Source organism: Giraffa tippelskirchi, chromosome 11, assembly GCF_054371585.1.
Source record: "Giraffa tippelskirchi isolate mGirTip1 chromosome 11, T2T-mGirTip1v1.2.pri, whole genome shotgun sequence".
Lineage (NCBI taxonomy): Eukaryota > Metazoa > Chordata > Mammalia > Artiodactyla > Giraffidae > Giraffa > Giraffa tippelskirchi.
This window is the reverse complement of record NC_137285.1, coordinates 706,545-731,764: the sequence shown is the minus strand read 5'-3', so window position 1 is coordinate 731,764 and position 25,220 is coordinate 706,545. Positions and strand designations below refer to the sequence as shown.

At 65.5% G+C, this 25,220-nt stretch overlaps 2 protein-coding genes across 34 annotated transcripts in view; one reads left to right on the top strand and one right to left on the bottom strand.

The window, feature by feature from the left end:
• Window positions 1-4,210: 4,210 nt before the first annotated feature.
• FAM246C (family with sequence similarity 246 member C) lies at window positions 4,211-5,736 on the top strand. The gene has a single exon (XM_081541935.1). The coding sequence runs from the start codon at window positions 4,236-4,238 to the stop codon at window positions 4,917-4,919; it is 684 nt and encodes a 227-aa protein (XP_081398061.1). The 5' UTR covers window positions 4,211-4,235; the 3' UTR covers window positions 4,920-5,736.
• Window positions 5,737-9,250: 3,514 nt separating this feature from the next.
• DGCR2 (DiGeorge syndrome critical region gene 2) overlaps window positions 9,251-25,220 on the bottom strand; it is a 31,293-nt gene continuing 15,323 nt past the window's right edge. For 9 of the 33 annotated variants that reach the window (XM_081541893.1, XM_081541887.1, XM_081541865.1 and 6 more), the window contains 8 exons: window positions 19,005-19,127; window positions 17,992-18,202; window positions 17,273-17,349; window positions 16,760-16,936; window positions 15,857-16,060; window positions 12,892-13,044; window positions 12,105-12,341; window positions 9,251-11,254 (listed from right to left, as the gene is read on the bottom strand). In XM_081541893.1, the coding sequence (XP_081398019.1) occupies window positions 11,007-11,254; window positions 12,105-12,341; window positions 12,892-13,044; window positions 15,857-16,060; window positions 16,760-16,936; window positions 17,273-17,349; window positions 17,992-18,202; window positions 19,005-19,035 (1,338 nt within the window). In that variant the 5' untranslated portion in view covers window positions 19,036-19,127 and the 3' untranslated portion in view covers window positions 9,251-11,006. Of the gene's footprint in view, window positions 11,255-12,104; window positions 12,342-12,891; window positions 13,045-15,856; window positions 16,061-16,759; window positions 16,937-17,272; window positions 17,350-17,991; window positions 18,212-19,004; window positions 19,131-25,220 lie in introns of all 33 variants that reach the window. The other 24 variants (XM_081541883.1, XM_081541878.1, XM_081541880.1 and 21 more) reach the window with 6 other exon arrangements.

Below are 25,220 nucleotides of genomic sequence, written 5' to 3'. Positions count from 1 at the left end.
GGGCACGGCTGGGCACCTCCCTGTGAGGGCTGGGTACTGTGGGCACGGGCTCCGCTCGAGGAGGGCACGAGCGCCCCGGGCTGTCCTGGGGCGGGAGGGCCGGGGCATCCAGGACCTCACGCTCAGACCCGCGCCCTTCAATGGCGGAATGACGGAGCCTGAGGAGAGGCTCACGGAAACTCGCGATCGGCTGCTATTTGGCCAAGAGCCCGGGCGTCTGAAGAGGGTCAGGGGTGGGCTTGTGGGCCTGAGCCCTCAGCCCGGGGGGTGTGACGCCGCCTGGGGCGGACAGTGCGGGTGGACACCCCGCTTGGGCTGGAATGGCCCCCCCAGGAGGAGCGCCCGCGCGGGGGGCGTGGTGCTGCCTGTGGAGGGAAAGGAAAACAGAGCCAAGCGCGCAGCCGCCAGCGGGCTCCTCTCTACAGACGGGAAGAGCGCAGGCCCCTCTTCACAGCTTCCTGGGGGCGACCGTGGCCTGGGGCATGGGCGGGCAAGCCCCTGGGGCAGGCTGGACCCAGCCTGGGCTTTGTGCGGGGGGGGGGGGGGGAGGGGGGGCGGGGGGAGGCAGCGGGTCGGGCCGAAGCCGAGGCCTGGAGAAGTGGGCCTGGGGGAGGCTCTGTGCAGGGTGCCCGCATGCGCCGAGAGGCGCTGGGGTCGGGGGCGGCCCACAGGGCATGAGCGGAAGGGCACGGCCAGCCCTGTTGGTGCAAAGAGATCCGATGGGGACAGACGGGTGACCCCTGGCCACGGGGCGAGGTCACAGCCATGCCCGGCCAGGCAAACACAGCCATCGCCGGGTACTGAGGTCGGCCAAGGTCAACACTGGGTGGTGAGTTGCTCCCTGCAGAGCCACCTGACCCAGGGCGGCTCCCAGGGAATGCCAGGGCGGCCAGGGCCTCCAGGAGGCCAGGGCCCAGGCCCAGGGCCTGGTAGGCAGGGGGCATTCCAAGGCACGGCGCGCCCGGGTCCAGCCCCCACAGGAAGCCCCGTTCCTGCCCTGGGAACCTGGGCGAGGCACTCCCCCTCTGATCCTGTCTTTAAAGGAGGCGCTGGTCTTGGAGGGGGTATCCCTCGGGCCTCAGGCGTCCTGGGCTCCGACGTGGGTGGGCCCCAGGGACCACTGAGGCCCATGAAGCAGGACGAAGTGGCCTACTATGTGCGCGGCGGGTTGAGCCAGACCTGCACCTGAGCCCTCCGAGGCCCCGCCACGCCACCTGCACGCTGGGCACTGCGGGGCACCATAGCCTTGCCTTCCCTCCGCGAGGGCCCGCAGTCCAGACCCCGCCAAGCCGGCCTCACTTGCTCACGCTCCAGAGGCCCAGACGGCCTGGCCAGACGGAGAGTGCCACCCCCGCCTAGAGCCCGGGCCACACCGCCACCTCCAAGACCGGCTCCAAGACCACCCCCCACCGCGGGTGCTCTGCTCAAGGGTCCTGTCCCGCTCGGGCCCCTGCTGCTGGGTCCCCGCTGGCTTCAGGACCGTGGGCCTCACCGCGTACACCGCTCTGGTGAGAAGCCGATGGGCCTGAGCCTGGTGGGCGTTCAGCCACCCCCTCTCTGCCTCCTAGAGTTGGAACCTGGGCACCTGCACTTCAGATATGCCCTGAGGACCTTGAGGTTACAGCCCCATGGCTGCCCCCACTCCCCCGGCCACCAGAACCCGTCAGCAAGCAGCCCCCTCCTGGCTCCTGACCACCCTTGGACCCCGGGAAAGAAAACCTCCAGGCTGGGTGGCTGCTCTGAAGACAGAGCCCACGGGTGACTGCAGGGAAGTCCCAGGGCGTGACGCCCCCCTTCTCTGCACGGAGAAGCCCAGGGCCCTCTCTCCTCCCTGAGCTAATGGGCAGCTACTCGCCCACTGGGCCTGGTGGGAGGGCCAGTGTGGAGGCGTAGAGCCGGGCTGGGGATGCCGGAGCTGGTGGCTGCTCACGGACATGGCTGGCCTGGCCTGGCCCTGGGACTTGGCCGGGAGCACGGTGGGGCAGGAACTGGGCCTGTCAGCACCTCCATGCAGGGGACCCCCCCCCCACCGAGGAGCTCCTGGGGGAAACTGGAGAGCAGGCCTGGGTGCGGCCCCCCGCCCAGAGCTCCGTCCCCCGCAGGGACAACAGCCACAGTCACAGCCTGGGTGTGCCCCCCCGCACAGCCCGCCCCCTCGCCCCAGGCCTCGCCTTCGCCCGGGCCCTGCCCGGGCCAGGGTCCCCACAACCTGACTCGCACTGAACGCGGCCTCTGGGAATCAGAGCTGTGCTGACCGCCCGGCCTGTTCACCCTGCTCGACACCTCTGCGACCCCCCCAGGACCCGCGGGGCCGCCAGGGCCTCTGCTCCTGTCTGTCTTTGCTCCTGTCACACCCGACCCGCTGGCCTCTGTCTGCCCGGGGTCCAGGCCGCCCACCCTCGCCCCTCATGGCTCTCACACTCCCACCTGCCGGTCAGCAATCCTGGAGTCTCTCCCCGCCCGCTCCCACCCTCGGGGCCTCTCTGCGGCCCCCTCCTGGGGATCTGAGGGCCTCCTGGGTGCCACGGGCGAGATTCAGAGAGGGCAGAGTCCTGGGTCACACAGCTGGCCCAGCAAGCCTGGGGATGCAATCCACGGCTCCTTTGTCAGCCGTATTTTAATTACGGAGGGGAGGGTGGGGGGGTGTGGTTAACGAGTCTCCAGGGAGCAGCTGGGCCAGATGCTGGGGGTCCCCGGGGCCGGGTGACTCAGCAGGAATGGGAGACCGGGGGAGGGGGTGGGGGGTTGACTGAGGGCCGGATTCTCCCCTCCCCCTGCACCTTCCAGGGTGACAGGCTCCAACGAGTCAATGAGCGAACGAGGGGGGCCTTCACAGTGACCTGGGGCCAGGGCTGCCCACGGACAGGGTCGACTGCACCCCCAACCGCACGCACGCGCGCGCGTGCGCACACATACACACACACACACACACACACACACACACACAGGCGTGAGCACAGAGCTGCAGAGAGTCCGGGGGGCCCCGGGGACACAGGCCCCACCGGCTGTCTTGCCATCTCCCTTCCCAGTCCAGCCTGGATCCTCGCCAGGCCCTCTCTCCACACAATTTGCCAGGCTGGTCCCAGGGCGCCTGCAACCCTAACTAGTCCCTTGGTACCGTGAGCACAACATGCCCGGGGTGGGGGGTGGGGGTTGGCGTGGGAATCCTGCCCTCCAGAGGGGCCTCCAGCGCACTGTCGGTGGCCTGGGGGCTGCAGGTGCCATGGCAGCAGGGTGAGGATGAAGGGGGTGCAGTGGTGAGGAGGTGAGGGCCGGGAGAGCCAGCAGGGATCCATGAAGCCTTGAACGCCAGGCCAAGGGGAAGGTGCACGGCTGGTCAGGGGCAGCCCCACCTGGGACCCTCAGCCCCAGATGCATTCAGCCAAGGACCCCGTCTGACGACATCCAGCCCGCTCAGGACCACGGGGCCGTGCTGGGGACCCTGCTGTGGGTGGAGGCGGACAGAGAACAGAGCCACTTAACTGTGACGGCCAGGGTGCTGCGGGGGAGGGGCCCGAGTTACCCGGTGGGGGGAGCTGGTCAAGAAAGGTTGTCCTGCCCCAGGGGGATGCATGGGGGCAGCCAGGAGAAGGGGGACCCGGGGGTTCCCCCCAGGCAGGCAACGCAGAGGCCTAGGGGGTGGAGAGGGTTCCTGGGAGGAGGATAACAAGGTCAGCACACAGACGGCAGCCTCCGGAGGCCGAGGCCCAGAGAGGGCGCCAGGACCCTGTGGAGCTCGAAGGCTGGGGCGGCAGTGCACAGTGAGGGGGTCCCAGATAGACCTTGGACCTGGGGTGGGAGGAGGGGCTTCGGCCAGTGGGCGGGGCTGGGGCCCCGGACCACACTGGTCTTCCTGGCCTGACTGGGACGGGACAGTGGCTTTGAGCAGAGGATGTGAGCCCAGTTCCCTATTGGGGTTTGGATGTCTCCACATCCCCATCGCCTCTGTCTGACGCCTGCCCAAGCCCACTGTGGGGACCCACTGACAGCGTGGTCTCGCGGGCAAGCCCTGCACACTTATACCCGCCGCGCCATTCCCCTGGCTCCTTGGGTCTCAGGCCCGTCGGGGTTCCCCGGGCCCCAGGCTGGATCCAGCAAGGCTTCGGTCGTTCCCACAGCTGTCCCCCCGGGGCCCTCTCCACGGAGCGTCGCCCGGGCCCCATTGGTCGCTAGGTTGCAGACTGGGGCTCAGGCCCTGCCTGGCGCTGGAAGCGGCGGTGGAGGCGGCCAAGCGGATGGCGGCGGAGCCCCGGCGCCCGTGGGTGCAGGCGCGCAGCGCTTACGGCGCCAGCCAGGCGTTGCGGCGCGCGGTGGGCCGTCGGCGGGACCCGGGGCCGCAGCCCAATGGGCCAGGCCCCGACGAAGCCCGCGCCCCAGGCCGCCTGGCTCACTTGCGGGGCCAACTCCGGGCTGAGGCGGCGGCGCGGGCCGACGCGCCCCGGCTGCTGCGGTTGGTGGAGCGCACGGGGGCCGCGGCGGGAGCGGCGGAGACCGAGGAGCAGGCGGAGGAGCGCAGCCGTCGCTCCGTGTGTTCCGTGTGCGGCGAGCCGCGCGGCGGGGCCACCTACCCGGCGGGCGTCCTGGAGGTGAGCGAGGGGCGGCTGCAGGAGGGCCTGGCAGCCCTGCGCGCGGAGCTGGGCGCGGGGCTGGAGGCGCTGCGCGCGGAGCTGCGGGCCGAGCTGAACGCCCTGCGCGCGCTGCTGCCGCCTCCGCCGGCCGCCCACCGCGAGCCCCGTGTCCCCCGAGGCCCGGCCCTGCTGCGGGCACTGGGCACCGTGAACGCCTTGGCCGCTGGTGCGAGGCCCACCGATGACGCCTCAGACGGCCCGGCCGACGGTGGCGCGAACCGGGCCCTGGCCAGGAAGAACCTCAAGAAGACCCCGGTGCCGTCCGGGGCCCCGCAGGGCGGCGGGGATTAAGCCCCGGGCGAGGGCCTGGGGCGGCGCCGCTGATCGCCCAGCTTTGCCACTCGGAAATGGAGGAGGGCTCATGGGGCGTGGCTCGGAGCGAGAAAGGTCTTCCGCCGCCGCTCGCTAGCGCGGGGGCACCGAAAGGGGCTGGAGAGCGCGGCTGGTCCGGACAGCGCTGGGGAAGGGCCGGGCGAAGGTCTGTCAGCCTCCGGGGGACCCAGGAAGAGCCCAGGGTCCCCCGCCTGGGGGAGGGATTGTACGTGTGTTTCCTTGAAGGGTCTCAGGGAGGAGACCAGCTGGCTGGTGCTGGGGACACGTGGGCTGCAGGGACAGCCCCTGGACACCAGCTCACCCAGGACAGTGTCGCTCGGACGCACCACGCATTCTCCTGCGGGCCCCGGACAGCGGCCTGACCCGAGCCAGCTTCACTCCCCAGACTGGCCCCACTCGCTCCCGGACGCGGCGCATCTGGTCAGCGCCTCCAGGACCGTCAGCTTCGCTTTGACAGCAAGGCCCCTCACGGACCCTCGCTGTGGGCCGTCACCTGACGGCAGAGTCTGTCCAGTGTCAACCCACAGCAGACTCCACGGCATACTTTACCCAGGTGCCGCCTGGGTCGGGTCTCACTTGGTACAGAAGGCCCGTCACTCACTGTCTGTGTCCCCAGGGGCCGCCTGCCCAGCGAGGCCTCCGGCACAGACCCAGGAGCTGGCAGCCTCTCATCTCCCGGCCTCAGTGAAGTGGCAGCCGGAGGCATCAGCAAGCCACATGGTGTCCGGGCCGGGCAGCCCGCCCCCTTTGTAGAATAAATCGCGTGCTTGCAGGCGCTGGCTGTGGCAGGAGGCCTTTCTCCTTCCATCTCACCGGGGGACTCAGACATCAAGTGCAGGATGCCAGGGCGGGCACCTTCTCACCCTGAGAGGGACTGGGGCAGTCTGGGCTTCTGGGTGAGGCTGGGGAGATCAGAGGTGCACCCAGGCCGTTCCTCCGCCCAGCCACAGGGGGCCAAGGTCACTGCGTGTCTCTTTTACTGTGGGAAGGGGGTCCTGCCTGCATCCCAGGGGCCCTGCCAGAGCCACAGGCTGAGCCCCAGGCCCAGCAGAGCCCTGAATCCGCCGACTTGGGGGGGGGCTGCCCCGCGGATCAAGGTGCTGGGGGGAGCGAAGACCTTGCATCCGCCGAAAGGCTGCGGCCCAGAGTTCTCTGTGAGTGGCTGGGGGAGGGGGACTGTGTCCTTGAAGACTGTCCGGTGCACCGTGGGCGCACAGCCCGCCGTGGTCAGCGACCCCACCATAGCGGTAGGAGCGCGAGAGGCCAGAGGCGCTGGGTGGCAGCAAGACCAGCGGGAAGGTGGACGCCAGGTTCACGGAGGCCCCTAGGTGGGGGGTGGCGGTGAGCTGGAACCAGCTTCCCGCGCCCGGCGGCCCCAGACCCTGCCGCGCACAGACATGGTCTTCAGGCCCCAGACGACCGCCCAGAAGTTGGCGTTGTCAGAGTCCTGCTCCTGGGGAGGGGGCTCCAAGTGAGAGGCTGTGTGTGTGTGTGGCTCTCAACAGGGGGGACACTCAGAGGGGTGCAGGGGAGACCAGGTGGGAAGTGAGGAGAACGGGGCCTTGCTGGGGGCAGAGCCACTCCCGCTGACCCTGCAGGTCCACAGTTCCTCACAGGCCACCCGCCCCCAGACCCTGTTCATCCCAGAGGCCCCGATGGCCCAGCCAAAACCCCTTGCTTGCAAGCTGGTCGTCACACGGCCGGCCCAGCACCCCGTCCCCACCAGGAGTCACGCTGGCCCGCCTCACCGCCAAGAGCGCGGCCAGCCCCCCACCGTGGGGCCCTCAGGGTGTCCCTGGTGTTCACGTGGACCGCGTGCATCTGGGGAGACAGCCCCTGGGAGGTCCCCCACCGCCCCCGCCCTGCTCCCCCCGCCCGGCCTCTGTGGGGCGGCATGGCCCGTCCCCGCTGTGCTCTGAGCCCACTTGCCCAGGGCCCCCCCAGGGGAAGCGGAGCTGCAGGGCATGGTAGGCAGGTGGGGTCCCCCGTCGCCCCGCATCTCCAGGCGGCTGTGCGGGTCTGCGCCCACTGGGAGGGGCACCCTCACCCACCAGGGCACACGGTGAGAGCAAAGGTCCCCGGCCGGCCGGCCCACTCCCTGGCTGGGCTTCTGTGGAACCATGACACACAGGTGTCCAGGCCTCCCTGCTGGCCGGCCGCGTGGCGCTCCATGGACAGCGGGAAAAGCCCCCTCCCTGCATGGAGGTGGGGAGTCTGGGTCCTGACCCACCTCAGTTCCGTGACTGCGGGCTTGCGGTGACTCCGAGGTGCCCCAGGCGTGCTGAGCTCTGGGTACGGCCTCACCTCTGTGCCTCGGGGGACAATGGCCGACTGCTACTGGGGGGGCCTTGACCTTTGCTGGGGACTCAACCACTGTGTGGGTTTCTGTGCCGCTTATGGAGACTGGTTCCTGTGGGGGCATCCCATCTCTAATGTAGAGGCTCTTCATCCGTTTGTGGGGCTTCCTGACCCTTGTGTGGGGCGTCTTTGGTCCCTGGTTGGCGTCTCATCTCCTGTGTGGGGGTTCGGATCCTTGTGCAGGAGGCTGCTGCTCCTGTCGGTGGTGGTGGGGGTCCTGACCCCAGGTGCTGACCTGTATGACCATCATTCTCCAGGGTCCATGGGCCTGGAGGTGCCGAGTCATAGCCTTGGTAGATGAAGGGCCTGAGCGCAGGGTCCCACTGGATCCGGTGAAGGTCGATATTGATGGGGATTGGGCTGGGGCCCCCCAGGCTGGGGCTGTCTGCTTCCAATGGGTGTGGCTGGAGGAACAGGTCGGGTCTCTAGGGGGGCTCAGGAGACATGGGGGGCACAGAGGAAGGTGGCCCCCCACACACACCCAGGCCCCACCGGACAGGTCACCACTGCCCTCCCCGCCAGCCTGGCCTGGCCAGCACCGTTGCAGGGGCAGCCCCTCAGGCAGCTGCTCCCTGGGAGGGGGCGGGGAGGGTCTCCTGGCACGAGGCCACGGGTCCACCCCAGGGGCCTCCACCACTGCTCACGCTTGGGCTGACCACACCGCCGGCTCACAGGTCCACCTGCTACAAGCAGCCTGGTGTCCTCACCATGCCTTAGGGCCTGGGAGTCATAGCACCAGGCACCTGCGGATGGGGCTGACGCAGGCCACCGGGGCCTGAGGGCCTGAGTACCGTCCCAGCGGGGCCCAAGGGTGGAAGCCATGTCTTGGGCCAGCAGATGCCAGGCAGACCCTGGTCTCCTCGTCCCTGATTCCAAGTTCCTTCTCAAACGACGCCCCCCGCCAGGGGCAGGGTGTCACGTGGAGTACAGGGAGCACCCCTCGAGGTGAGGATCAGAGACGGGCGGGTTCAGAGTCAGAGGGCACACCGCCAGCCGCACCGCGAGGAAGGCGAGCGCCAGGGCCGGCCCACGTGGTGCCCATGTGGTGCTGCTGCCAGCGGCAGAGGGCAAGGGTGGTGCATTTATCGGGAGGGTGGGCCAGGGGCGTGGCTGAGGCCTAGGGGCTCCAGGCCAGGGGAGGACCGCAGGGGCGGCTCCTCCAGCCGGGGAGACAGCTGGGCCAGTCCGGCTGCCAGCAACCACCGCCAGCCGGTCTCCACCTGAACGACTCGCTTTCATGGACGCCCCCTCCCCCATTAGTCCTAGGTCGGGGGGTGCTATTATCATGCCCCCTTACAGACGAGGGAATCCGGAGGCTGGGGACCAGGAGTGACACAAGGCCACCAGCAAGGACGACGTTCGATGGGGAGGGCATCTTGGGTCCCAGCGCTGTTGGCTTTCGGGGGGCTGGCTGGAAAGGACGTCCCAAGACCACAGCCGCCGGACCAAAGGGTCTGGGAGGCCGCTGTTCCCCACCCACCCCTCTGCGCTCGGGCCCCCGCTTCTGCAGCAGCTCCGGAGGCCTCGGCGACCAGCGGACCCCAGGCCGTGGTAGGGGCCGTGGTAGGAGCCGTGGTAGGAGCCCCAGACACTCCGGAGGCTCGGCCGGCGCCCCGCCCCCCTGGCGCTGTCCGCGGTGCTGATGGGGCTGCCCACCGCTCGCCGGCGCTCAGGCCGCCTCCGCACACCCCCAGGGCCTCTCCCGACCCCGCGCGCCGCCGCCGGGAGGCTGGGTTAGGACGGCAGCAGGACTGTCTGAGGCCGAGTCCGCTGGGCGCCCGCTGGTCCCCACACCAGCAACTGGTGAGTCACCGTGAAGAACACGGTCAGTGAACAGAAGGGCCCGAGTCTGAGCCCCACGCCTGTCCCGGCTTCCGGAAGTGGCCGGGGCCTCCCACCCCAGCTGGGGTCACATCAAAGACCACTCACACTTCCAGAACACAGGTTTATTTGGCATTGGATGAAATGGTTCTCACAGCATTTTAAGAAAATAATTAGTGCCAACCCAACCAAAAATAAACCCAAACTACAAACCCTTAGTGAAAGGAAAACATGGACAGGCCTTGAGACAGTGGAGTGTGGACACCCACCCGCACAGGCAGCCAGGAGCCCTCACAGGCGCACAGGACGCTCAAGCAGGGCTGGCCAGGACTCATCCGACCGTGGCCCCTGCAGCTGCCCTAGGACACCCTCACCCGCCTGACTGGCCCGGCACCCTTCAGTCCCCACACGTCCTGTGTGCATGGGTCTCAGGCCTAGGCCAGGGCCCTCGGGGTGCCCACCCCAAAGCAAGAGTGCTCATGACCCTCACCCGCACCAGCTAGGCCTGTGGTGACCACTGTGCCCAGCACACAGCGGCGGCAGGACGCACCTTCTGCTCCCTCGTCAGCGTTTCAGGCCCTCCGCGGGGGGTGCAGGCCTGCACGGCCTCCAGCACTGGCTCCTGTGGCGAGCCCCACTCTGTGGGCAATGTGAGCATCTCATGCTGCCCGGGAAGAACAGAATGGTCCCCACGGGAGACTGTGCCGGCACCACCCTCTTCGTCACCCCCTCCTTGCTGCTGGCCTCAAAGGCTGCAGGGGCCAGGGAAGGGCTTCCTGCTCTCGGCAGAGGGCCCTGCCTTGGTGCCCCCCAACACACCGCGGCTGGCCCGGAAAGGGGGCCCCAGGTGGGTCCCCGTGGATGGCGGCCGCCTGCAAACACGTGGACACAGACACACATGCACACAGAAAAGGAAAGATCCAGACACTCAACGTAGAAAAGATACGGATGTGCTAAAAATCGCACAAAACCCGCTTAATCTCCAAACCTCAGAAATGCTAAAAGCCCCGTGTCAGGAGACAAGACCACTGCCCAGAAGCAGGCAACAGGGACCCTCAGTCAAAGCCCCCTGGGGCAGGGCACCCAGCACCCTGCTGCTGGGGACAGGAAGGTGGCATGCGGCCCCTGGGCTCCGGTGATGGCAGTGGTGGGCAGGAAGCGGGCTTTTGGGTGGACAGCCCAGGATGTGAGTTTCAGCCCTTCCCCCCAGAGACACGACCCTTTATGGCACAAACAAGGTGGGGTGGGGGCAGGGTCAGCAGGTGAGGGGCACCCAGGACCCAGCCGCGGTGAGGCCCAGGGCAGGACACCAGGGCAGGCTGGAGGCCTTGGCCTGGCTCCAAGGCTGCAGGGGGCACCATGCGCTGGGGGAGCCTCGGGGCGGGCATCAGGCTTCACAGAGCCCCGCGGGGAAGACAGCGCAGAGCCGGCAGCTGCACCTCAGGGCCTCGGCAGAAGGGCCCCAGGCCAGGCCCACTGTGTGACAACAGGAGCTGGGGGCGGCCCCAGAGCAGCCCTGGAGCAGCCTCCGAGGCGCCCGCCCAGGCCATCGACAGTCCTCAGGGCAGGCGTGCCCACGCGGTGGCCAACACTGCAGCCCAGCAGAGCCGGTGTGACCCTCCCCACTCCAGCCCGCGGAGCCTCCTCTGTTCGGGAACCCTGCCAGCTGTCCCCGCTGGAAAAGAAAGACAGGGACCCGACGCTGCCTGTGTCTGAGCTCTCGCCGAGCCCTGGGGGGGGGTGCTCCCTGGGAGCCACGTGTGTGCCGGCATCCAGGCACGCTCGGGTCCTCACGCCGCCCATGGGGACCAGTGTCTTCCTCGAGGGCACACAGGTGCCCCCGCCCCTCAGGGCACGGGCTGTCCTCTACACCACGGTGCTGAGGGAACCTTGGCTGTGCCGGCCACCCCCCGGCAGCACCTCTGGGGCGGGGGCGCCCCCACTCGGGCCGGGCTCGGGCGGCGCCAGGAGGGCGCTGCTGCTGTCGGCTGAGTCTTCCAGGTCGGCCAGAGGGGCCCCGGGGGTGCGCTCCGGGCGCCGGGGCGCTGTGCCCTCCCCGCTGCCATCCCCAGCGGCGGGAGGGGCAGCTTCCGCCGGCTCAAAGGCGTCGTCATCTGCGGAGGAGACAGGGGTCAGTGGGGTGGGCGGCTCCTCCCTGCAGCTGCACCGTGCGGGGGCTTCATGGGCAAGCGGGGTCTGGCTGTGAGCAGACCCTGGTGGGTGTGTGTGAGGGGGAGGAACATGCCTTGACAGCAGCACAAAGGGGGGCCCTCACACACATGAGGCAGGGGTCCCCAGAACAGCCTGGCCTGAGAGGAAGGCAGCAGCCCCCTCGACTCCCACAGGCATTCTGGACGCTGGGGCCCGAGGACCCAGGCCCATGCCCCACGGGCACGCGCTCCTGCTGCCCGCCAATGGAGGTGTCAGGGACCTGCTGCCCCAGGGGCACCCCTTGCTCTTCCCCGGCCCGGCCAGCAGGCAGCGACAACCTCTGCCCTGGGGAGAGGTTTCCGAGTGTTTCCTGTCTGTGGGGGCCACACCCGAGGGGATGCTGACCTGACAGACCAGGTCACGGCAGCGCCGGCCTTGCAAAGCCCACCTGCTATGTTGTCTGTGTGTGTGAGCACACGCACGTGAGTGTGACACACCCGGGGCAGGGCCAGGCCAGGCTGTGGACGGGCGCCCGGTGTCCCTCTGCTCCACCCGGGAGGGCTGGTTTCCCACAGCGTCAGACGCACCAGGCTCACCCGTGGACCCGCTTCCCGCTGGGCAGGAGGGCCCACCGCGGGGCTTGGCCTCAGCTCGCCACTCGTGCACCCGCGCCCCAGGACCTCCTCCCCACAGGGCCCAGCTGAGGGGTCCCAGGAAGGAGGCAGGGGCAGGGTGAGTCCGCCCACCCCAGCAGCGGTGCCACCCTAACTAGAAGCGGGGCTCACGCCGCGGCTCCCGCGCCCCGAGGGTCACCTGCAGGGTCGTAGAACACACTGTCCGGGTTGATGGAGGCCTCGTAGGGTGGCGGCGGGTCATCAGGCTGGTCGATGTCCGGGTACTTGTACGCGGTGTAGGGCGGAGGGGGGTCGTGGAAGTGGAAAGTGCCGCCTTCCCCGTCGTCGGAAAGGTGCAGGGGCGTGAGGCCCGTGCCGAAGCCGTCGGGGCCGTAATCGAAGCCGGGGATCCTGCGGCCGAGGTTGAAGTGGTGCACTGGCGGGGGAGAGGGGCGCGGGCCCGTCACTCCGGGTGGACCCCTCAGGTGCGGAGCCACGCACCCCGGCGGCTACACGCCCGCACCGGCTGCCACCTGCCGACCCAGAGCCCTGCACCCGCGCCGCCGTCCTCAGCGTGCCTGCTCGGACCCCCGACGCCCCGTCTGACGCCCACCCCGCAGCTCCGCCCCCAGGAGAGTCGCGGAGAGCCTCACCGCCCACGTGAGGCAGGCTCTTCACAGCCGAGGGCCCGCGTCCCCGATCCGCATCCCAGCCGCTCGCTCTCCCGGCGAGGCGGGATACCGGAAACTACGCGATGCACCGCAGACGTGCACCATGTGCGCCGAGGGTGGGCCACGCCCCGAAGCGGCCAGCAGCCACAGGCAGCCCGGTCTCCACGGCGGTGGCCCCGGCAGCTGCTGCCCACACGGCCTGGGGGCCGGCGCCCCTCCCACCACACAGACACGGAGGGCCGAGGCGAGCAGCGCCGCCTCCCTCCTCAGATGGGGGCCACGGCCGGCGGGGCGCTGGGCGGGCGGGACACTCACGGTTAGCCCCAATCAGGGACTCGATGCGCTCGCGGCGCCTCTGGCGCAGCCGGTGGACCATGAAGAGCAGCAGCGAGAGGATGAGGAAGGACGACACGCAGCTGACGATGAGGCGCATCCCGCTGGCCATGGAGTCCAGCAGGCTGCCGCCGTCTGCGGGCGGGAGGGCAGCGCTCAGGGGCTCCGCGCCCCCGACCCCAGCGCGCGGGGCTGCAGCCTGGCCTCAGCTCTGCCCCACCCGCCCACGGTCACCGGGCTAAGCAGGACCGTATCGGCTGCAGGGCCCAACAGGGAGGACCATCCCTGGGCGGGGAGCTGAGGTCAGCGGGGCCGTGTCAGCGTCTGAGCTTATGTCTGGCCACAGAGCTCTCTGCCCGCCTCACACTGCAGTGCTCAAACAGAGGCTGGGCTCACCTGGAGCCCATAGGTGATCAGAGGGTCTGGGCAAGCCCCTGGGACCCCAGAGTCCCGGTTCCCAGCCCCCACCTTCCCTCTGCCCGCCAGTGGCTCTTCGGATTCCTGACTTCCCCGAGCCTACGCTCCTGCTGGCCCTCTCTGGGGGCAGGGAGCCAGGGCCTCCGCAGGGGCTTGATCGTGCACCGAGGGTTCCACAGGAGGGAGAGGTGGCCAGCCAGAAAGGACATCCTCCCCCGGGTCACAGTCTGACCCGAGCAAGTCTGGCAGCGACTGCTCTGGGGGGTCCTAGGGCCCCCAGCAGCTCCTGGGGGCTGGATTCGGCCCTGCACCAGACACCCTGGGGCAGAGGCTCCAGTGAGCGCTGACCCAGCCTGCCAGCCCCTGGGAGGCGGCTGCTGCATGCTGCTACGGGCCGGCGCCTCTGGACCCTGGGAACCCTGGCAGCGTCTGGCGACACCTCTGGTGGGTGTGGCGGGGATGCAGCTCAGCACCCTGGCAGCACCGGCTGGGGGCCCGGCCACCTTGCCCGATGCGCCCCAGGCCCGCTGGGTGTTCAGGGGCAGAGGGCAGGGCCAGCAGCCCCAGACTCTCGCCCACGCAGGGGTCACGCCCACCGTGTCACAGGATCCCAACACCTGCCCCTGGACCCAGTGTGGAGACCAGGGGGCTTCCAGGGCAGGGGCAGCCTGAGTACGGGAGCCTCCAGGTCCCATCTCGACTGCCTCCCTCTGCCGCACGGGCAGGCACCCAACTGCAGCCTGAGGACACGCTTCATGGCCAGGCTCACACAGGCTCCCCTCGCAGGCTGTGTGTCCTGCTGAGAGGCCAGGGAGCAGCCATGTGAAAGGGCACAGCCCCTCCAGATCCTGCCTCTTGGCAGGGGTGGCCGGCGCGACTGCCAGCCTGTGGTCAGCTCAGCAGTCCCAGCATGGGGAGCTCCCTTCCCTCTCCAACGACGAACCCCTACTCGGCCCGAGGTAGACCCCAGGACACGGTCAGGGCCCCGGACGGCAGCAGGAGGCGCCGGCAGGCAGACACAGACGAGAGCGGCGTCCTCAGGGACAGAGGCCCCCCCAGCCCTGTGGGACTCAGGCCCTGCCCGGGGGGGCTGCCCGCTGTGGTCTGGGTGCAGGTGGCGGGCATCCGGGGCCCGGCCCCTGAGGCGGCTCTGGGACGCACCGCTCCCCTCCCGGCCCAGATGCTCAAGGCGGGCGGCAGCCTGTTCTTCCCTGCGGCGGCTCGTTTGCTTAGCAGACTCTCCGTACCCTGCACACAAGGCCTTCGCGGCCTCCACGGCGTCGCTGCTGGTGCTTTGTCTTTCATTTCCTCAAGGGTCTTCAACAAGCAGGTTTCTGATTTTGATGAAGTGTGATCTATTAATGTTTCTTTTAATCTAAAAATGCTGTGTATCCCAAGGTCACAAAGATTTTTCTTGTTGTTTCTTTTAAAAGACTTAATTTTAAAAGAATGTAAGCTGGGGAGGCAGCAACTGTGAGACTGCAACTGACATATACAGATCACTGTATGTTATTATAAAACATACTAACAACCTACTGTGCAGCACGGGGAACTCTGCTCAGTCCTCGGTAACAACCCACCGGGGAGAGAACCTTAAAGAAGAAAGTGGACGTATGTGTAACTGACACGCTGCCGTACACCCGAAACACTAAATCAACCAAACCTCGGTAAAAATTTAAAAAATTAAAAATAAAAGAACGTGTGCTTTCTTCTGGAAGTTTTATGAAGGTTTAGACGGGTGTGTGAACATTTTCGGCAATGATCCTGTACACAGCAGGGAGTGTAGCAGAAGGGTCATTTGTTGACTTTCTCTGGCTTAGGGATTCCCAACTGTTCCAGCGCCATTTGTTCCGAGTCCATTCTTTCTTCGCTGAGTTGCTTTTGTGCCTGTTACGTATCAGCTGACTACAGTGTGGGGACTATTTCCAGACCCTCTTCTGTTCCGCTGATCTACGTGTCACTTGATGAAATCACCATTTCGATTACTGTGACTATATAGGAAATTTTAAATCAGATACCGTGAATCCTCCAAATTTCTTCTTTCCAAAAGCTGGTTTGGCTATTCTATTTCCTTCACCTTTCCAAATAAATTTTACAATCAGCTTGTCAACATCTACAAAACACTCAGCTGGAATTCTGGTTGAGACTGTGCAGAATCTAACTCATAGGAGAATTCACCTCCTACTGATAACTGAGTCTTCTGATCCACGAACATGTATACCCATTCCTTTCTTTCATCAGCAACTTACACTCGTGGCATACAGATGGCGTGCCTACTCTCTGAGACTTGTACCTATCTTTAAGGAGGTGGAAGGACAGGTCACCACATACCACCCAGCCCCTGGCGTCCACCCAGGGGGTACCCCCGAGCGGGGAGGAGGTCTACGTGGATAACGCCTCATCTTTTTCTTAAGCTTCCCCACAGCACCACATGCAGACACAGAAGTGCTCCAGCGGAGACCGAGGTGGAAGCCGGCTTCGGGTGAAGGGGAGCCTGGCGCAGCCCCGGCTGTGGTGGCGCGGGCCTCACCTGGGTCCAGGCACATGAACTTGCAGCACTCCTTGGGGTCCTTGCGGTACTGCTGGCAGCCCTGCGGCCGCTCACACAGCGCGGCCACGCACATCTCGGGCTCCCCGCCGTGGCAGGTGCAGCTCAGGCACGGGTCGTCCCCTTTGGGGGTGAAGTAGAAGCCTTCGTCCACCACGTTGTCCTTGATGTCCACACACGTCTGACCTGCGACAGGCACAGGGGCAGGTGTTGGCAGCACGGACCTGCGTGTCCTGGCACCACAGGCTGGGGGGCGCTGGGGATGCGATGGGACTGCGGAGAGCAGGCGAGGGGAGGAGGGAGTTGGGGCTCCGGACACATGCGGTGCGGCGGGGCCTCTGGCCGCCACTGTCTCCTCACCACGCAGGCGGGCAGGGCCTCCGTCTACCCTGGGAAGGGGCGAGGCGTCACGGGGGACACCACCGCCCAGGCCCCAAGCGCCTCCAGCTCAGGAGTGCGAGGCCCCCACGGAGTCGGGTGTGCCAAGCCCCGGGGGTCAGGAGTGCAGAGAGGTCCCTGTGGCCCCGGGGGTCAGGTGTACTGAGAGGCCCCCTCGGGGTCGGGTGTACTGAGACGCCCCCCGGGGTCGGGTGTGCTAAGAGGGCCCCCGGGGTCGGGTGTGCTGAGAGGCCCCCCGGGGTCGGGTGTGCTGAGAGGGCCCCCCGGGGTCGGGTGTGCTGAGAGGGCCCCCCGGGGTCGGGTGTGCTGAGAGGGCCCCCCGGGGTCGGGTGTGCTGAGAGGGCCCCCCGGGGTCGGGTGTGCTGAGAGGGCCCCCCGGGGTCGGGTGTGCTGAGAGGGCCCCCCGGGGTCGGGTGTGCTGAGAGGCCCCCCGGGGTCGGGTGTGCTGAGAGGTCCCTGGCGTCAGGCCCCGGGGCGCCCGCTCACTCCGCTTGCACAGGAAAGCCGACTTGTCCTGGCAGCTCTCGGCGCGCCAGCTGTGCAGGTCGTGGTGGCGCAGTGTGGGGAAGCGGAAGCACTGCAGCTGGGCACAGAACACGCCGTCACCCTCCGCCGGGGCCGCCGCCAAGACAGGGTCTGGGGGCAGCAGCACCTCCGAGGAGCCTGCGGGGTGGACAGACGGATGGACGTTGTCACGGGGACCGCCCGCCTCTGCTGCTCCGGGCGCAGCTCTGCTCAGGCCGGGGGGGGGGGCAGGGACATGCTTTGGGGGACAGTGAAGGATGCCCCTTCCTCCCCGGGGGCTGGGGCCGGCGGGCAGCCGTGTGACGACCACAGCGGGCCAGGAGGCTCACGTGGCCCCAACGCCGCCGGCGCTCTGCGGTGGGGGGCGGGGCCCCAGGGCTCTGTGTCAGTGTGGCCCCCACACTTGTGGCCGCCCGCCAGGGGAGCTTGGGCAGCTGGGCTCAGTGCCTCTCCGCAAAGGCCAAGGAGCCTCACCTTTGGATGCCACCTCCCAGTGTCCTTCTAAGGAGCGGTTCCGGCCGGTGATGACGTACTGGTAGCCGACCCACAACCTGCAGGAAGGCAGATTGCAGGAGGCGCCCACTCTGAGTGCACCTTTAATACGTACGCTGACCTCCACAATGTGAGCCTCAAAGGCATGAATGACCTTTTCAGGTTTGATATGTAATTTTAATAAAATGTATTAAAATTCTATACAAATTTACGGGTCAGAAAAAGTTTGTGTCCTGGGGGACTCCTGCCAAGACTGCTCTCATCAGCAGATCTCATCAGACAGATCCGCATCTAAGCAAAACTGCCCTCAGGCCTGTGGGTGCAGGCCCTGTGGACCCCAGCCCCGCAGCAGCATGCCTCCGGGCCCTGCCCGGCTGGCACGCTCCCCACCACCCTCCGGCAGCACACAGGGCGCCCCGCCCCGGCCCTGAGGACGTCCGCGGCTCCTGCAGCTCCCACTCACAGCCACCCAGCGAACAAGGCGTTTCCTACTTTGGCACCAAGGTCAGTGGGCAGACCCCTGGAGCCCCCGCCACAGTCCCTGTTGCAGCCCCTGCCCTCGTGGGGTCTGCCAACCCTGCAGTCCATGCCCAGTGGGGAGCACGCCCCCCCCACTCCCTGCACGCCCCCGACGTGCCCTGCATGCCCCCCACGTGCCCCACATGACCCTGCGCCCCACACGCCCCCCGCGTGCCCCGCACTTGTGCTGGTCCTGCCGGGCAAAGCCGCGCTCTGGCTGCTCCCACTCCTGGGCCAGCACGAAGCGCAGCTCCTGGTCGGTGGAGAAGGTAGCCAGGGAGCCGTTCATGCGCTGGCAGGTCTGGGCGGCGTCCCAGTAGCTCTCCCCGCTCAGGTACACGCGGTAGCAGCTGGCTGTGCCCTCATAGTGGTGCCACCCCGTGGGGCACTTCCCTAGGAAACATGCAGGACGGGGGGCGGCCCCAGTTAGGACCCTCAAGGCCGTCACACAGTGGCGTCTGCATGGCTTGGGGGCCTCGGGGCGGGAACACTGAGGCCGGGGGGACACTGAGGCCGGGGGGGGGGGACACTGAGGCCGGGGAGACACTGAGGCCGGGGAGGGGGACACTGAGGCCGGGGGGACACTGAAGCCGGGGAGACACTGAGGCCGGGGAGACACTGAGGCCGGGGAGGGGGACACTGAGGCCGGGGAGGGGGACACTGAGGCCGGGGGGACACTGAGGCCGGGGGGGGACACTGAGGCCGGGGGGGGGACACTGAGGCTGGGGGGCGACACTGAGGCCGGGGGCAGGGGCTCTGCTGCTGGGAGGCCGCGGCAGCCGTGGGGGTCAGGATGGGCTGCTGTGCCCAGTGGGTGAAGCGGTGGACGGGACAGCAGCCCCCGGGTGGGTGGCGGGAGCGCCCCCCAGGCCCATGCATGCACCCGCGTGCTCAGGGGTCAGCTGTGCTGCCGCCCGGCCATCTCGGTCTTCCTGTGCTCTTCTAAAATCCTCACGCTGCAGGAAGCTCACTAAGTAACTAGTCACTAAAACGTTTTTAAGCAGAGGCAGGGCGGCCTCCTCCATGGACCAAAGGGCGGTCCAGCTGGGCCCCACGTGGCAAGCACCTCACGGGAAAAGCTCCAGGGCCTGGTGCTGGTCTCAGCTTCCCCGCCCGGCGGGGAGGCCTGAAGGGGCAGTTTCCGGGGACCCGTGGGGGGGCCCCGGGTCGTTGCCAGGGCAGGCCTGCAACTTACTGCTGAAGCGGACGGGCTGCGCCACGCTCATGGCCTGCAGGTGCGTGGGGTCGCCGCCGCGTGCCCGGCCCGGCCGCAGGTCCACAGCCTCCTTCCCATGGTAAGGACGCGCCTGCCCGCTCACTGCTGAAAGCAGAGAGAGCAGTGGCTGCAAATACGTCGGAGGGCAAGGCGCCAGACGGCCGCGGGCAGGCAGGCCGGAGGGGCCGCTCAGATACCCCCTCTATTCAGGCTTCCTCAGAACCCTTCCACCGAGCAGCTCACGCCTCACGGGTCACACGCATGTCTCACTGAGTGTGCCTGGGAAGTCTTCCTTCCTCAAGAAACGGGGCCTCCCCGCTGGCTTCCTGACAGACGCACTCAGCCTTCCTGCTGAGCCCCCACGGCTCCGGCCCAGGGGTTCCCTGAAGAGCCCAGGCGGGGCCCCTCTCTGCTCGCCGGCCCCTCCCTCACCCTCAAGGCCAGGCCCCGGGCACCCATGCAGCCCTCCTGCTGCAGGGCCCAGGTGTGAACTGAGGCGCAGGGGGAGGCAGAACGCTAGCTGTGTGTGGTCCAAGAGTGACTCGCAGGCCTGAGCAAGGAGGCCCAAGGGAGTGAGATTTACCCAGGGAACCGGCAGGACCGCCAGAGGCCGCATCCCCGGGGTGTGCACCCACCCGTGCGGCCCAGCAGAGGACACGGCTGCAAGGTCAGCACAGCGGCACCGTGGTCTGCGGAGACACCACACACAGACACACTCACAGACACACACACAGACACTGCACACACACACACACACACAGGTCAGCACAGCGGCACCGTGGTCTGCAAAGACACCACACACAGACACACACACACACACACACACACAGGTCACCACAGCGGCACCGTGGTCTGCAGAGACCCCCTCACACACACACACACAGACACACACACACAGGTCAGCACAGCGGCACCGTGGTCTGCAGAGACCCCCTCACACACACACACACAGACACACACACACAGACACACACACAGGTCAGCACAGCGGCACCGTGGTCTGCAAAGACACCACACACAGACACACACACACACACACACAGGTCAGCACAGCGGCACCGTGGTCTGCAGAGACCCCCTCACACACACATACACAGACACACACACACACACAGGTCAGCACAGCGGCACCGTGGTCTGCAGAGACCCCCTCACACACACACACACAGACACACACACACACAGGTCAGCACAGTGGCACCGTGGTCTGCAGAGACCCCCTCACACACACACAGACACACACACACACAGGTCAGCACAGTGGCACCGTGGTCTGCAGAGACCCCCTCACACACACACACACAGACACACACACACAGGTCACCACAGCGGCACCGTGGTCTGCAGAGACCCCCTCACACACACACACACAGACACACACACACACACACAGGTCAGCACAGCGGCACTGTGGTCTGCAGAGACACCGCACACAGAGACACACACACACACACACACACACACACACTCTGGGGGCTTGTGGTGGGGTGAGCCGGTGGGCGGGGCAAGGGGGCGGTGGGAGGTGCCGTAAATCCTCCTGATTGTGGCAGCAAGACCCTAACTCTCCAAGCAGTGGTGGAACTCGCCCTGCAGTCACGGCACGGGAGTTCTGACCACTGGACCACTAGGGCATTCCCGACACCGTTGTTATTTAGTCACCCTTACATTTTCTCATAAAAGTACACGCGTCCCAAATAAAATACTTGAGAAACACAGAAGGTTGCAAAGGGGAAAACAGACCGACTGTCACTGTTCCAGGGACTACTGCCCTCCCCACCTCCCCTCTCTACACAGACCCGTGAAACCGTTGGGACCGTGTCAAACACGAGTTCCCGGTGTGCTGCGTGAGGTGTGACGGCTCCATCGTCTCAGACGCGGGAAGGTCTTGTCTGCCAGCCGCGCAGGCCCGGGAAGGGTTCTCTGACGCGAGAGCTGTGGGGCTCCCCTCAGCTCCTGGTGGTGGAGAGGCTGTGTCTGTGCCCCGAGACCACAGAGCTCTGTGCTGTGTGCCAGCGGCGGGGTGCTGTTTCCTCAGAGCTCCCACAGCCCGTGTCAGAGACGGAGGGATCAGCTTGCCGAGCACCCCACCCATCAATGGTGCCCCCAGGCCCGAGAGAGGCTCCAGTGCCCTCCTACCACCCGGGGGCGGGGGCTCCTGCTCTTCGTGACGCGGGGCCCCAGGCACACACCTGGGCGCCACCGCTCCCATCCCGGGGCAGGGGGGCTGCGACCAGCAGCTCTGACACAGGGCGAGGCTGCAGAGCCTGGGCCCAGGGCGGCCAGCAGAGGGGCCGGCCGGTCCCTGCGGTGCTCAGGGGTACGCAGGGCACAGCGTGGGCACGCCCGGGACACGCCTGGGGAGGCTCGCCCCAAGCGCCTGCACTGCACACTCCCTGCTGGCCGCTCCAACGAGCAAGACCTGTGCTTCCACTGGGTCCCACCATGCAGAGCCCTGGGCACCCAGTCAGGACTGGTCAGACTGCTCAGAGACAGGAATCTGGGGCACGGTGGGGGGGGGCAGCCCTGCCGGGGGCGCCGGGCACCAGGTGGCCAGGAGGCAGCCTGTGGGGAAGCCATCTGCAGCCTGTGGAGGGCGGGGCCAGGCGACCCAGAGCGGGGAGCATCCGCGCCCATGTCTCCCTTCCTGGCTCCCCGCTCAGCGCCCCCCACCCAGCACACACGGCCCCAGTGTCCCGGGAGCCGGCTGGGGGGGGGGGGGCGGTTTCACTGAGTCAGCGCCTCCCAGCCCTTTAAGGCCCTCTGACAAGAAAGCGGGTTTCCTCTGAGCCCCCACACAGCGCGAGCGCAGTCCTGGGATCCGGCAGCTGGGGGCCCTGAGCCCTGAGCAGGGGTCTCGCTCCCGAGGTGCGGCCGGGGCTGCTCCGAGCCTGGAGTCCGGCCCGAGCCCAGCCCTGACGGCTCTCAAGGGGCGCTCCTCTCGAGACAGCGCAGCCGGACTTGAGGACAGCCACCCAGGACTGCGGCGGAGGCTGCGGGGCACTCGGCCGCTCAGAAGTGAAGAGGACTTCTAAGTAAAGGACAAAGCGTGAGTCCGCTTTGTGTCCAGACGTGCCTGTGTGGGCTCCAACCGCGGTCCCCTTGGCACCCCAGGCTGCGGGCACCCCTGCCACTTTCCTGTCTCACACCAAACAGGTTGAGAATCGCGGTCCAAAATCCAACGCCTCGGTTAACCAGCGCAGGCTTTCTGAAACTGGAGAGCCCACAGACACACGGTTACTAACGGTGTTTCCGTCACACTGCAGCTGCTCCTGCACCTGATTCTCTCTGCCCTCAGCTGGGGCCAGGCACTGCGCTCGGGGGGGGGGGTCCTCACAGGTTTGGGGGAGCCCAGGGCCGCCACCTCTGTCTCGCTCCCTCAGGGACACACCCGCACGACATGGACAATGTGTGCTGCACAAAGAGAAAAACTGCAAACACAAAGGAAGTTCCAAGTCCAAAGGCGGCCTCCCTCCCCCACTTATGGTCCACGAACGTCTCAGGTCTGAGTCCACAGAAGGGGCTGTACCTTCCGCTACTGCCTATGATGGGCGCAGGAGCACTGGGGGAGGAGGGGGAGGAGGGAGAGGGGAGGGGGAGGAGGGGGAGGGGAGGGGGAGGAGGGGGGAGGAGGGGGAGGTATGGAGCGGGGAGCACACGGGGAGCACTGAGGGGAGGAGGGGGAGGTATGGGGCCGCGAGCACACCGGAAGCACTTAACCATGGTAACTCTGGTCAGCATCACGGCATCCAAGTCTATGCTCCTACCATTCCTGCCGAAGATGCTGAAACTGATGGTTCTGTGAAGACCTACAAGACCTTCTAGAACTAACACCAAAAAAAGACTTCCTTCTCATCACAGGAGACTGGAACGCAAAAGGAGGAACTCAAGAGATACCTGGAGTAAGAGGCAAACTTGGCCTTGGAGTACAGAATGAAGCAGGGCAAAGGCTAATAGAGTTTTGCCAAGAGAACACACTGGTCATAGCAAACACCCTCTTCCAACAACACAAGAGACGACTCTACACATGGACCTCACCAGATGGTCAACACCGAAATCAGATTGATTATATTCTTTGCAGCCAAAGATAGAGAAGCTCTACAGAGTCAGCAAAAACAAGACCAGGAGCTGACTGTGGCTCAGGTCATGAAGTCCTTACTACAAAACTCAGTCTTAAACTGAAGTAGGGAAAACCACTAGATCATTCAGGTATGACCTAAACCAAATCCCTTATGACAATACAGTGCAGATGACAAACAGATTCAAAGGATGAGACCCGGTAGACAGATTATCTGAAGAACTATGGATGGAGGTTTGTAACACTGTACAGGAGACAATGACCAAAACCAGCCCTAAGAAAAAGAAATGCAAGAAGGCAAAGTGGTTGTCTGAGGAGGTTTTACAAGTAGCTAAGAAGAGAAGCGAAAAGCAAAGGAGAAAGGAGAAGATACACCCAACTGAATGCAGAGTTTCAGAGAATAGCAAGAAAGGGTAAACCCGAGAGCCTTCCTCCACAAAGAACGCAAAAACCCGAGAGCCTTCCTCCACAAAGAACGCAAAAACCCGAGAGCCTTCCTCCACAAAGAACGCAAAAACCCGAGAGCCTTCCTCCACAAAGAACGCAAAAACCCGAGAGCCTTCCTCCACAAAGAATGCAAAGAGGCAGGGGAAGAACAGAATGGGAAAGACTAGAGATCGCTTCAAAAAAACTGGATCTGTAAAGGGAACATTTCATGCAATGATGGGCACAATAAAGGACAGAAATAGTAAGGATCTAACTGAAGAAAAAGAGAGGTACAAGAAGTGGCAAGAATACACAGAAGAACTGTACAAAAAAGGTCTTGTCTTAATGACCCAGATAACCACGATGGTGTGATCACTCACCTAGAGCCAGACATCCTGGAGTGTGAAGTCAAGTGGGCCTTAGGAAACATCACTACAAACAAAGCTAGTGGAGGTGATAGAAGTCCAGCTGAGCTAGTTCAAATCTTAAAAGATGTTTGCTAAAGTGCCACACTCAATATGCCACCAAATTTGGAAAACTCAGCAGTGGCCACGGGACTGGAAAAAGTAATTTTTCATTCCAATCCCAAAGAAGGGCAATGCCAAAGAATGTTCAAACTACCATACAATTGCACTCATTTCACATGCTAGCAAGTTATGCTCAAAATTCTCCAAACTAGGCTTCAGTAGTACGTGAACTGAGAACTTCCACATGTATAAACTGGATTCAGAAAAGGCAGAGAAGAACCAGATATCAAACTGCCAACATCCACTGGATCACAGAAAAAGTAAAGGAATTCCAAAAACCATCTACTTCTGCTTCACTGACTATGCTAAGGCCTTTGACTGTGTGGATCGCAAGAAACTGCGGAAAACTCCTGACGAGATGGGAATGCCAGACACTTTCCCTGCCTCCTGAGAAACGCGAGCGCAGCTCCGGAAGCTGTCGGCCACAGCGGCCGCACTGGCGCCCTCTCAGCAGCTCCCAGACTCAAGCCGTCCCCAGGCTCTTGGCTCCGCGCGGCCAGCGGCCTGAGCACGGGATGAGCGTCATTTAACCGAGAGTATCACCCGCCTGAGCACCTGCCAAGGGGGCTCCCTGTCGCCTGGCCACACCGGGGCAGAGCGTCTCTCCCTGCCTATGCACCGTCCTTGGTGGCTGCTCTGTGACACGCCTGACCAGCTCTCGTCCCTTCGCAGGCATTCTCTCCGTTTGCTGGACTACAATCCTTCCTGGGCTACACCATCTCACTCGGAGGCTTGCCTGTTCACATTCTTTATCAGCACTATTTCATAAACGGGAAACTTAACTTTAATCTGCTAAAACCGGTCGTCTTCACTGCGTTTATTTTCAGCTGTGCTGGGCCTGTGTGGCCACCTGGCCTTTTCTCTGGTGCGGTGCGGGCGTCTCCCTGGGGTGGCCTCTCCCGTGGTGGAGCCTGGGCTCAGTCATCGTGGCGCACGGGCTAAGCTGCTCCATGGCACGGGGCATCTTCCCAGATCAGGGATCGAACTCATGTCTCCTGCACTGCAGGCAGATCACCCCTGAGCCACCAGGGACGCCCTGTTTTCACTTCGAAGTTAACCTTTTTTGTGACTTGAAACGACCCTTCCCTACACTGAGTTCATACAGGTATGCACCCCTCCTGTCTTCCAGGAGCTTCTCTTCCAGTAGCCTGCAGCTGATCTCTGTAC